Genomic DNA, 12,461 nt, shown 5'->3' with positions numbered 1-12,461 from the left:
TTTTGGCCGCCACGCCACGGGCACACCGATCGTCGAACACTAATTCTTATGATAACTTTAATTCCAAACATGTTAAGAGTGCACAGACTAAATTTCAAGTCGGTCCGACACGCTGTGACGATAACGCACAGGCTTGTCAATGTATCCTCATCATGTTTATGTTCATGTTTAGGCTATTCTTACCGGAATTTAGGATCATGTGATCAACCAGCTCAACGAAGCATGTGAAAGAATGAAAAATTAAATTTCCAGTTGCCGGGAGGGGGCGCTATGTCTATGAGCAAATATGACCATACAGATGTCTTCAGGGCCAGACTTTTATCAGGGATGTAACGTTTGGAGAAGGTTGGTCAATGTACACAAGATTTACAGTAACTTGTAGTTTCATGGCGAGAAGCTCAAAATGGCCACCACGCCACGGGCACACCGATCGCCGAAAACAAATTATTTTTAACAACTTTTCATCTCCCAAGTGTTAAAATAGGACAGAGATGGTGGATGTAGATGAAACTACGTGCCAGGGCTGCAGTTTAGGGGGCGCTAGCGAGCCGTTTGGCCACGCCCACTCGCAAAACACATACGAGATGTATCGTCTCACCACCCCGGATGTATGTGCCACGTTTCGTGAGGTTTCAAGAATCCTTTGACCTAAAACATCAACTTCCTGTGTCACGGCGAGACATCAAACTTTGCCGCATTGTCACGGTGACGCCCTTTCACAAAGTCGAACGAAATTCTCAACATATCATCAACGACATGTTTGGGCTATTCTGACCCGACTTTAGGTTCATGTGATCAACCACCTCGATGTAGCATGTGAAAGTATGAAAAGTGTCATTTCCAGTTGCCACCAGGGGGCGCTATGACTATGAGTGAATATTACCATAAAGGTGTCTTCAGGGCGGGGCTGTTATCACACCTGTAACGTTTGGAGAAGGTCGGTCCATGATGCTCAAAATGTCCGCAACTCCAGTAGAATATGGCATTTTTCGCCGGTAGAGACGCGTGTACCAACTTTCATGAGTTTTTGAATATGATAAAGCCAGCAAAAATGCAGTTCTTTGCGGAGAAAAATAAGAAACGGAAAAAAAAAGATAATTCCTTGGATATAGGGCTTTCGCACCACCAGTGCTAGGGCCCTAATAAAATATAAAAAGTCCTTTCAATTTCAATCAGTTTGAAAATAGTGACTAAAGAAAGTGGTTACAGTGTGCATATATTAAGTTTTATTCAGGTTTTTCAACAGCATGTATGCATGACAAGTAAAGATTCCACATTTAATAAAACACAACAGAACATCACAAAAAAAAACTGATGAATGCAGTCTCTCGTTGAATGCCACCAATGTATCTTATAACACCAACTTTCAGAATGTTTCAAAAATAGGTATACATTTGAATCAATACTCACAGTTAACAAGCACACTGTATTGGTTTTTTTTATTTTGCCATTTCAAAAACATTTGGCTGCTAATAAATAAGAAGGGTACCTAGAAACAGAGCGAACAATATTCAAATGCGTATTAATAATGTATATAAAAATGTATACCCATTTTCAAACCTGCCAAGTACATTTGCATTACCGAAATACAGTGCGACCTGCAACATAACACCAAAGAGATGAGCCGTTTCTTGGAGCTCTCACGAAATCATGTTGTCACTACTTAATACTCTGAAGCAGTAATGAATTTCTCTTCTGGAATGTACTTTGACATATGCGGTAAACATGATTCGCTTTGCAGAGCACAGCTGTGTGGAGTGACTTTTCAAATTATTGCATTTCTAGTTGACTTTCTCCATTTTTCGCGTAAATAAGGAATTAAATTTGGCACTGTGTATATCGTAGGAAGCAATCTATTTACAAACAACTACAGAACCTACTGGAACAGTAGACATAGACAGAGATTGTTAAAGACACTGAATCTCACCTACTGAACAATATTTCCAATTAACATCATTATTGCTGTTATTTGTCTGAAAATACATTTCCACAAAATAAAATTCTAAATAGTTTTTCATACCTTTGTAAACATCTTTGTAATTATCTGATGCAATACTTCTTCTATATACAAAAGGTTTTGAGTATTCTGTGTATTCTAGAGCCTCCCGTAGGGCCCTGAAACTGTTTTTTTTCTTTTGTATCTCCATACCTGGGTACTGTTGGTCCAACAGTAGTAAGACAAAAATGGCCTCATGAGTTAACACAGGAAATTATACCTTATTTTTCCAGTGCACAAATCCATCCGCACTCTTGCTGCTCTAACTGGCACATGTCATGCATAGATTGCCCACAGTGGAATTTCAGAGGCCCTTTAGCCCATAACAGAATCATTTATCACGACTGAGTACAAAGTGACTTCAGTATGGCACCATAAGCTTCTGCTCCAAAACATTATCGAAAGAAACACACGTCCATTCAGAAGACATTTACATACACATACAAACAGAACATGGCCAATATCAGCACACATACAAGCCCTGGGCCAGTAAGGACCTGGAGAGAGCTACTTTACCAACCCAGAGGAAATGTTTGCAGCATTATTAGGACTTGAAGTTATCTAAAAAAAAAAAAAAGGAAATCAACAGAGCCACAGCATCTGAAGATTTTACAGTGAATTGCTCCGTAAGCTACACTTTGCTTGCGATTCCCACACCCTCCCTGCTTTTATGTGCTCGCTCTCCTTTTGCCTCCCGTTACAAACAAACACAAAAGTGGACATGCAGCAGACATTAACAGACACTGCTGGATTGTTAGAGAAATCCATTGTGGACACAATATACTGCTCCAGAGCACAGGAGTGGAAGGGTATCACCAGCAGTTCCTTTTCACTTTTTCCTCCTCTTTCATCTTATCTTCTCTTTTCCTCCCCCAGTTTTGTGACAGCCTCCCTTTCCTTTCTGTAGCACTATGTCTCAGATGAGCTGTGGCATCTCAGGAGTTTTCCTCCCCAGCCCTGCGGAAACTTAGACGTTTGAAGGAATCCCTGTGAGAGACAGAGGACAGTGGCATGAGGGAAGACAGGGAAAACGCAGAAGCAAAACATAATAAATGATGATGATGATGATGATGAGGAGGAGGTGGAGTAGGAGGTGGAGCAGTCATGGCAGGCAGTAGGAGAGACTTGAGGTAAATGTTTCAATGAGGAAGGGACGAAAATAGAAATTTCTGTCTCGGTTACTTCCTCCTTTCAACCTGAAATGCCAGATTTAATACAACCACCAACCCCACCCACCCATTTCCACCAAACAACGGAGCTTCCAAAAGTGGCAGGCATCACCCATTAGCTCCTGTGTACCCTCACAAAAGCCCAGATGTTGGACACGGCCACACATGAGATAATTACTTCCAAAATATTAAGGGGGTATTGTACATTTTATTGTGTTATTTTTATTTTATCAGAACTAGCCTGCTAAATCGATAGGCCATTATCTTAGGAGAAATCAGCTGATTGCAGATGTATCTATGCATGAGTGCACATCAGCATATAAAAACCAGTAACTGATAGAAAAGTCTAACTTTGGAAGCTTGAAACACATGCACATCCCTCAGCATGGAAAATACCCTGTTGTATAATACAAGATGTATGAAAATGATCACGGTCGATCACAAAAGCTCTTGATGAGTCTCGGTCTTTCTTAATACACCAGTGCAATATGGCACTCATGTATGTGCATGTGTTGTGTGTAGCGTGTCACTGGTTCAGCTATCAGTATTTGTGGAGGTGACAGAGACAGTGTGAATGGATCTCGAATACAGTTTGGGTCAGCGAACACACGGAGTGATAAAAAGATCAATGATATGTGTTTTTTTTTTTCACCTCAGTGTCTCTTGTAAAAACAGTATTGGCTGTTTGACCTGGTGGCTGCGTTTACCTGTTCTCCAGCCGAGGCCTGATGATGGGTTTATAGAGCTCGGGGATCTTCCTCTCCAGCATTGGCCGCAGGTTCTCTCTCAGACGGTTGTAGTTCTTCTTCAGCTCGTGCTGGTACTCCTTTTGGTCTGACGTGATCAGGTGCTTATTCTTCTCAACTGCCTCGCCACACCTACGGGACAGATAGCACAGCAGGGTGGCACCAGTTACAGAGCGTAATGCCACTGCATGAGATTAAAAAAAATAAGAATTGAATTTACTTCTTGTCCTCAAATGTAAAAAAAAAAAAAAAAAAACAGCTTCAATGATGATTTTGTGCCAACTAATCTTGCCTTAATCCTCTTCTATCCTCAAGCCTTTCAGAAATGCGCAGCACTCTTTCATGCTTACATTCGGTCACTACTTGACATAAATGCGAGTCCTTTGCGTACAAGAACTCTAAATGAGTTAACTATGTATTTGACTGTGGAGAACTTCACTGTGCCGTTTGGATTTTTTTTTTTTTTAAGTACCTCCACCAAAAAGTGTGCTGCACTTTAAATGACACAAAAGGTTGTTATGAAACCACGGTGGTAAAACTCCAAATCACAAATGACTAACAACTAAAAATCCTACTCTCCCTCATGTGCTGGAGAAGGGACAATGCTTCATTAAAAAGAAAAAGAGGATTTGAGCTAAAGTGAGAGCAGAGGGCAAGTGGTTTCTCCCCACATTACTCGATCATGACATGTGTAATGGCCAACACACAGAGCAGTCTGCAGGAAATCAAGGAGAAGGGGATGATTGCAAACACATGTCTGAGTTTATCTTTTAGCTTTTAATGAGGTAATGTGGAAACAGCAATGTCGTGTAACAGTATACAGTAAACACGCGGGGTAATGAGCATTAATGACCAGAAAGGATTTCAAAGTCATAAAAACATCTACTGATATATAGCGCTCTATTTGACTGCTTTGTTTGAATTCTTCTGATAAGTATTTGAAATATTTAGGGATCTTCCTTGTTTTATATATTGACTACATAAGACCATTTTCTTCAGCGTTTTCTTTATGCTTGGCTCTGTAAAATCCCTTACAGGTTGGGAAAAAAAAAAGCCTATGCTCTTTTTCAGTTACTGAACATATAGAATTTAAGTCTAGACAAAGGAGAGGTGGGACAAGACAGCAGCAAAACTAAAGTTAGGGACAGGCTGAGAAACCGGTCAATCAAGCAAACAACATACTTCTTCAAGCGGCACCCAGAAGGAACGTCCCTGTACCAAAAGTCGCTCTGTTTATGTCGTGTCTTTGTCATTTCAGAGTTCATATTGCCGATGTGAGAGCAAACTAAAAACGGCATTGCATCCTATTTAGTTCTGGGGGAAACTTTCTCTGGGTTGTTGTTCTCAAGAAAGTCCTTAAAACTGTGTGGTCCAAATCCAATCAAAGACTATGTGCAAAAAGAAGATAATACATTTTAGAAATGTCATCAATACACAGGTTATAACAAGTGAGAGCTTTTGAGATCCATTTAGCAGAACAAATGAAATAGCTTTGAAGAGAAAAGCAGAGGATCTTCCTCTTGACTTCAGTCACGAGTTGTCTTGAAGAAATCGTGCGTTTTATTTTTTACATTTTCTTTCACCGAGGTTTGTATTGTACACCGCTGCTGTTTTAATTTAATCTACCACTTCAAGTTATGCCCTCTTTATACCGCAATGGTAAAAAATGTCTTTGGACTGCAAACAATTCCTGTTAACTTTCTCTTCTTTTCTAAATGATGTTGTTATGTCTTATCTGCCCTTTAACTAAGGCCGAAATAGGTGAAAATCCTTCTGGTATATTTATATCCATATACAATGTATAATGAGGCTAACCAGGGTGCTAATGCCATGCTAATCATAATGAAATATATTTTTATTAGCTTACAAATAGCCTCGTGTCAAATATATAGCATGAGTAAAACACTTCATGGCAGAGAAAATATTAAAACTTTGAATCAACTTGCAATATTCTTACTGCCTGAATGTTGATGCAGCCTGATCATGCAGATCTACACTGAACATTACACTGCGTCTGTTCACAGTAATGAGTAGGCTGTTGAAAAGCAGTGTTGATGTTTTGAAGCAGAGTGAGGAGTTGCACAGCAGATGACATGTTTGTTTGTGAGGCTTGAAATCTGAGCTGCACCTACAGAACTAAATATGACGGGAGACATTTAACTCTGTAGGTAAAAGGACAACCAACTTAGAAAACAATGTCTTTCTGAGTGCTTTTTTATTTTTTAATTTATTTTTTTACGAGTGCCACCGTTGAGAAGATTGGCACACGATGCAAGCTCGCCTGGGTTTAGAAAATAAACCTTACTGAAATGACAGTAAATATTTGCCAACCGGCTTGTAACCATCGAGGCTGCTGGAATGTGACATGAGGGTTAGAAAAATGAAAACCACCTTTTGGAGGCACATGCCCATGAGATGAAAGCACACACACGAACAAAGACACACACGCCACTTCATGTACGCCCACAAATGCGACACAGCTCCTGAAAAAAAAAATTCTCACACACACTGCCATGGGTAGGATGGTTTAAATTATGTTCTGAATATTCAAAATATAATGAAACTCTGGGGAACAACAAACCTTTGCAATTTCAAAAGAATTATAGCTTCGTGATATTAGGATGAATAATATGTTCTACTGTCATGTGGGAAATGAAAAACTATCCCCTGTCACAATGGTTTACATCAGTTCACATTACTTCCACCTGTTTAGTTTATTTAACTGCGACCTGGTTTGTAGTTTGGTTGCGATTATACCGTCTATCTCTACATCTTCACTGACACTCTGCTTAAACAGCAGGGGATCGTACTCCATCACTCACATTTTTCTGTGCTCTCATTTGATCTTCCTACACTAACATCAGTGACGGTGTATACACAGAGCATCCTGGAGAACACTTTCATTCTTGCTAAGTCTCATAAAGATGCTGTATTTTCCTCTCGCATCCACTGATGGCAATAAAGAGAAACAATAAGCAAATTCAAGTTAAGTAGCCGCTGAACTCCATTAGGTTTATTGCTCACCATGAAGTTTAATTATTTTATTTTGGGGTGTTTTTTCTCATTTTTGAATGACTTTGCTGCAGTGTGTGTGTGTCACAGTGTGGCGACTCTTTGGTCGTATCTTACCTCATTATAAACTCTTTGAAACACAGGCGCAGTTTATTGTGGTGACGGAAGAGCTTTGGGTCCGCTGGGATCTCATTCAAGAAGACCTGGGCCACCTCCAACGGGCCCTACAACAGGGGGCGGAGAGAGGAGGAAAGGGACAAAGACAAAGAAACCGAGTCAGAAAGACGAAGAAAGGGAAACCGAAAACAGAGAGGAGGAAGGAAAGAGGGAAGCGAGTAAGTGTTTGGGAGCATTTAAACAAAGGCGGGATAAGAAATCCCCTCATTCAGACGAGGCTAAATGACTTGCTCACTGAATGCCTAATGCAGCTAAAGGCCAAGATGCAGAACTAGAACATGAGGAAGAGATCAGATCAGAGAAGGAGCCATGATTAACCTCCTACATGGCTAATGTCACCACTAACCCTGCATACACCCACCATTTGGCTCCCATTTGCCCAGTATGAGATCTTGTTATCCTAACTTATATTCATCATAAAACCACAGCACGCTTGCAGAGAGCCTGCATCACGACAGCCACAGTTAAACAGCTCTGATTAGCATCATAAACGCATCGGCTTGGGCCTCAGTCCTCGGTCTGAGCTGTGGACCCACACAAGAAAAGCCAGCCTCCTGTACTGATTACAGTCAAGAGTTATATGTTTACGGAGCTGCTGAGCATTAGTGTTATGTATACAACCATCAGGTCGGAGCGAAGGACCTGTCAGATTAGACGCTGGAAGATAAAGCATAGGGGGAGGGAGCGGAGACGCCATAGCTAGCTCCATCATTACTCCAACATTCACCATGCTGGCAGGACCTGGAAGCTATCAGATCAAAGGGACCTCCGGTTTAGCACGCCATGCAGCGGAGACATGAAAGGAAGAGGCGCCATGAATTGACGTTTTAACTAAATCAGGGGAAAAGCAAAGGAAGGATTAGGGGTTATGAATGGGGTGGAGGCTTTGATGTGTGATCACTGTCATGTCTCCCACCTGCACTCTGCGACTACAATAGAAACTGTAAATGTGATAACATAAATAGAGGTAAATCATTCTCCTATTTCCCTTTGCATTTTAAGACAGCACTGTCGGGGGGGGGTGGGTGAAGGCCTATGTGTGAAGCAGAGTATCATTTCAGGAGAACAGCCTTCATTGGGTTAAATGTGAGGCGATCATTTAACAGACAGCAGCACAAAACGGCATCAATGCTGTCATTCACAAAAATATCTGCAGTGTTCATTACCTGGTTAACAGTGGTGCCCACAGAGCCTTGGAGCAGCATCTGTAACATCTTAGCATCAGGTTTTTCTCTATGTGTGGCAACTGCGAGCTCTCTAGTCTTCTTCTGCATGTCCTCTATGGCCACCTCAATAGGAGTCAAGTCACACTGAGAAACAGAAAAGAGGCAATATTATTGGTGCGGAGGACATCTCGGAAGTTGCTAGATGTTCCACACCATGTGTTTGTCACTTACCTCTTCTTTCTGGATGACGTTGAGGCGAGTCTTGACGTAGGGGAAGGCGTGCATGGTGGTGAGGATGGTCTTCCTCTTGTACTGCTCGTGGAGTTCACCCCGAGGCCGTCCAGTTTTGGTGAAGGGCGTTGTGTACAAGAAGCGCCGCAGGTTGAAGTTCTTCTCAAAGTTTGTCAGCCGGTCCTTCATCTCATAGTCATCAAAGTAAGGCTCCACATATGTGATCTGGATATATGCCTGGAGAGGAGAGGTGCTTCATTTTATATATATATATATATATATATATATATATATATATAAAACCAGGCTATCACTGCGACAAAAAAAAAAAATCTGTGCTTCTGGCTTTAGTTTATTATCAGTTTCGTTCTATATTTTGCCAACAGCCAACACCAGAGTGTAAATTGCTTCTTTCCCTTATAGCCTCAGCCAGCAGGAGAGATGATGAAGTGAGACACATCAGTGCAGCGTCTACTCAAACTGTCCTCCACTGACTTTTGCATTCCTACCCACTGGACTAATCTTTATTTTAGGATTATTGTTATTCATTTTTAGCTGGCTGATGTGTGCACAAAAATCCGCTCACTTCTCCGAACAGCTTTTCAATACATACAGCAAAGCAGCCAAAAGTAAAAATGCATCATAGTTAGTTTTTTTTTTAATGTATTGCAGCTGTTTGTTTCTACTTAAATCTAAATGAGCAATTTCTATACATAAGATGTCTACATTAGGAAATAAAGTAAATTGCACTGCATCTGTATATGACAGGAGTTTTATTTAAATTACATGAAGACAGTTTCTGCCCGTTAACATGGACACAAATCATTTGCAAATTTTGAGTCCTGCATTCTAAAACTTCACATATTTCCAACGAATATTCATACTTCAACTGGTATTCATAATACTATTGCTATGATGCTATTTATAATGCTACATATAAATCATAATTTTGCTTCATATTTGCTATTAAAGCGAGCATAAAGTTGTTTACTTATGCATGTTATTTTTTAATTACATTTCAACATTTTATGTTCCTTTATATCTGTTTTTATGTGGAGCACTGCATGTAACTTTCCTGCTGGAAAGTCATTTAATCTGCATTTCTTGTATGAAAAATAATACAGTTTATTATTATTATTATTATTATAAAAGTATCCAAAATGTACTATTTTCCCATCTTAGCAACATTATATTAGTATTGATCATGTAAATATCAAATGTAACCAATCAGAAGTGTGACATCACAGTTACCTACCTTATTGGGGTTGAGTTGTGTCCTGTCTACTGGTGTAGAGTCCTTGATCATAATCAATGCGTCATCACCAAAACATTGACTGTAGAAGTTCTAGGAGTGGGGGAAATGATGTGGTTATACTGTAGTGTTCATAGTATTTTATTATTTCTATGCCAATTTCATTGCTATTAAAGGCAATTTGTTTAAGAATAAAATGTTTAAAGAATACTGAAAGGCATGAAATAAGTTGCAACTGATTCCCTGATATATTTTTAACATGATACTGACGTCGTTTCACTCGTGACATGTATTCTCCTTCTAAGCATGTGAAACAGGGAATTTTTCAAAGCTCTCTACAAATCACTAAAAAATGATTTGTAATCTTTCACTCTGTCATTCTGTTCACTCAAATTCTCTCAGTCATTACCAGATTTCAACAGTTCATCCAGGAACCATATTCCACCTTTCACTCCACCTCAGTCTCACATTAATTCACAGCAGGCATACACGTGCACACGTACACATTTTCCTCTCTCGTACCTCCAGCCTGTGTGATATCTCAGGCAGATGTGTGATCCCGGGCTCCTTGTAAACGAATTCCCGTTCATCCAAGTCACCGAACTTGGCCCCATAAAAACCCACCCGGAAATAGGTTCCAAACATCCTCTTATGGCCCTGGAGGGAAACAATTGCTCTAATCAGTATGACACCCGTAATGTCATTTTTGTCATTACTTTAATAGCCTTTTATGTTTACAAAGCAATAATGTTGAGTTTCAAGGATCTTAATTATCCAAACTCTAATTTAAAGCTACAGATTTTACCAACTTGAGAAATATTGAATAAGGAAATATAGGTGATGAAATGATTTCTAAATTGCTTTCCCACTTTGCAAATAATCTGTCTACTTACTGTCTTTCTTATTCCTACTTTAACCTTATTTGAATAAATGAAGTAGTGCCACATAGTCATTACCTTTTGAATGATGTTATCAAAGGCTCTCTGAAGTTTGTCATGGGTGGATGCCAGTTTCCTAAAATCTCGATGTGCCTCCAGGATTGGTATGATGATCTTGTAGACCTCATTCACTGCCTCATAGAGACCACCCTGATGAGACAGACAGCCATCACCGCTGGTTCACACACAGTAGACGGTATATAGGAGAAATGATTGCAGAAAACATGCATAACCAAATGTTGGCTAGTCTTAGCGTTTACCATTAAGGTAATAGTTACAACATTAAAACGTTTTTCAGTTCATACTCCAAACGTGACAATAATTTGTGTAGTCTGGATTTGGGGCACAGGATTCATTGTCTCACATTGCTGAAGAGCTCTGCAGCCTGCTCGAGCAGCCCCACCAGGCCGCTCTCAGTGAAGTAGCGTCCCGAGCACACGCCGTCCTCGTCCGGGGACAGGATGTCATCTGACACCGCAGACTCCTCCAGCACATTGGGGGAGATGTTCTGAGGAGACAAAATCAGTCAGCCAATCAAGCCCTCTTAATCAAATAATCAATCATATAGCTTAAAAGGAGATGTCCTATAGTGGGAAGTGGAACTAATTTGATGACCATCCAATCAATGAGTGGCTGAGTTCTGCAGGTTAGAGTGTGCTGCACCAGAGCACCACAGAGGTCCAGTGTGTGAGAGAGCTCATCGATAACACCATCATCCTGGTTACTGTTATAGCTGTTTGTTTTCAGTTCAAGGAAACAGACTGTTCACATGTTCCCACAGGAGCACATTTGCCTTTTTCTCCTCATCATCAAAGGCATTGTGCTGAGCAGAGATACCAGGGGATCATATTTATACGTTGACGTTTTGAGTGTACAGCTCCCCCCTCTGGACATGAACAACCAAATATGGAAGTAGTCCATGGGGAGATGAGTGATTTTGGTGTGTTGTAGAGGGGAAGGTTTGCCTCCTTTCAACAAAACAACCAACAGCTATAACAAACAAATGATGAATGCTTATTTTGTCTGGCTGCAATTGCAGATTTTTTTTCTCAGTTTCAGTCTTAACAAATGTTTGTTAATAGTTCCTTGTTATTTTTGTATGTATATCCATGTTCATGTTGTCTACCTGGAAAGTGACACTGCCAACAGGCAGGAACTTGTGATCCTCCAGCATGCTGAGGTACTCAGCCACCAGGGCAGCAGCATGGACCAGACACATAGCCGACTCGGTGTAACACTTCCTGTTGTTGTGCTTCTCTGCCATGTTCTGCAGCCAGGTCAGACGGAGGTCAGGAGATGTCTGGTAGCCCTTTGCTATCCTGGAGAGGGGAGGAGAAGGAGAGCCATGTTTTTTCCTGTCTGTCCTTTTCCCTTTATTTAATCAGGTAAAAGTCTAATTAAGATTAAAACCTCTTTCTTGAGAACGACTTGGCCGACTAAACTGTTACAGACTGCACAAACAAGTGAACTGGTAGTTAAAGATGCTGCATAATTGTAGAGATTATGTTTATACAATATATGTCAATATATTTTGACAAACTCAGAGAAAAATGCAAAGAGTCTAAACTACAAATAAAGCTTTATACATTTGAGGAAATATTATAAACAAATGTACTGTATATCAATAATGATATGTAACACAACATATAAGGTGATCAAATAATATCCCAAACCAAACTGAAGTAGGTCAATTTATTAATTAATGACATATGTATAAAAATATGTCTACATGTGGACAACAAAAATCTGAGCGTGAGTGCAGCAGTGTTCGACG

At 40.3% G+C, this 12,461-nt stretch overlaps 1 protein-coding gene across 3 annotated transcripts in view; it reads right to left on the bottom strand.

Annotated features, from left to right (window-relative positions):
* Positions 1-1,203: 1,203 nt before the first annotated feature.
* Positions 1,204-12,461, bottom strand: part of dock8 (dedicator of cytokinesis 8) — a 54,309-nt gene continuing 43,051 nt past the window's right edge. For all 3 annotated transcript variants that reach the window (XM_069699520.1, XM_069699521.1, XM_069699522.1), the window contains 10 exons: positions 11,814-12,006; positions 11,052-11,195; positions 10,706-10,837; positions 10,272-10,406; positions 9,753-9,842; positions 8,498-8,734; positions 8,267-8,410; positions 7,041-7,147; positions 3,873-4,043; positions 1,204-2,983 (listed from right to left, as the gene is read on the bottom strand). In XM_069699520.1, the coding sequence (XP_069555621.1) occupies positions 2,932-2,983; positions 3,873-4,043; positions 7,041-7,147; positions 8,267-8,410; positions 8,498-8,734; positions 9,753-9,842; positions 10,272-10,406; positions 10,706-10,837; positions 11,052-11,195; positions 11,814-12,006 (1,405 nt within the window). In that variant the 3' untranslated portion in view covers positions 1,204-2,931. The remainder of the gene's footprint in view (positions 2,984-3,872; positions 4,044-7,040; positions 7,148-8,266; positions 8,411-8,497; positions 8,735-9,752; positions 9,843-10,271; positions 10,407-10,705; positions 10,838-11,051; positions 11,196-11,813; positions 12,007-12,461) is intronic.

The sequence above is a fragment of the Brachyistius frenatus genome, unplaced genomic scaffold (assembly GCF_029030835.1).
Source record: "Brachyistius frenatus isolate BFR_SWC_R1_liver_20210118 unplaced genomic scaffold, ASM2903083v1 Contig_30, whole genome shotgun sequence".
NCBI lineage: Eukaryota > Metazoa > Chordata > Actinopteri > Embiotocidae > Brachyistius > Brachyistius frenatus.
Note: the sequence above shows the minus strand (reverse complement) of the source record. Positions and strands in the feature narration are given on the sequence as shown.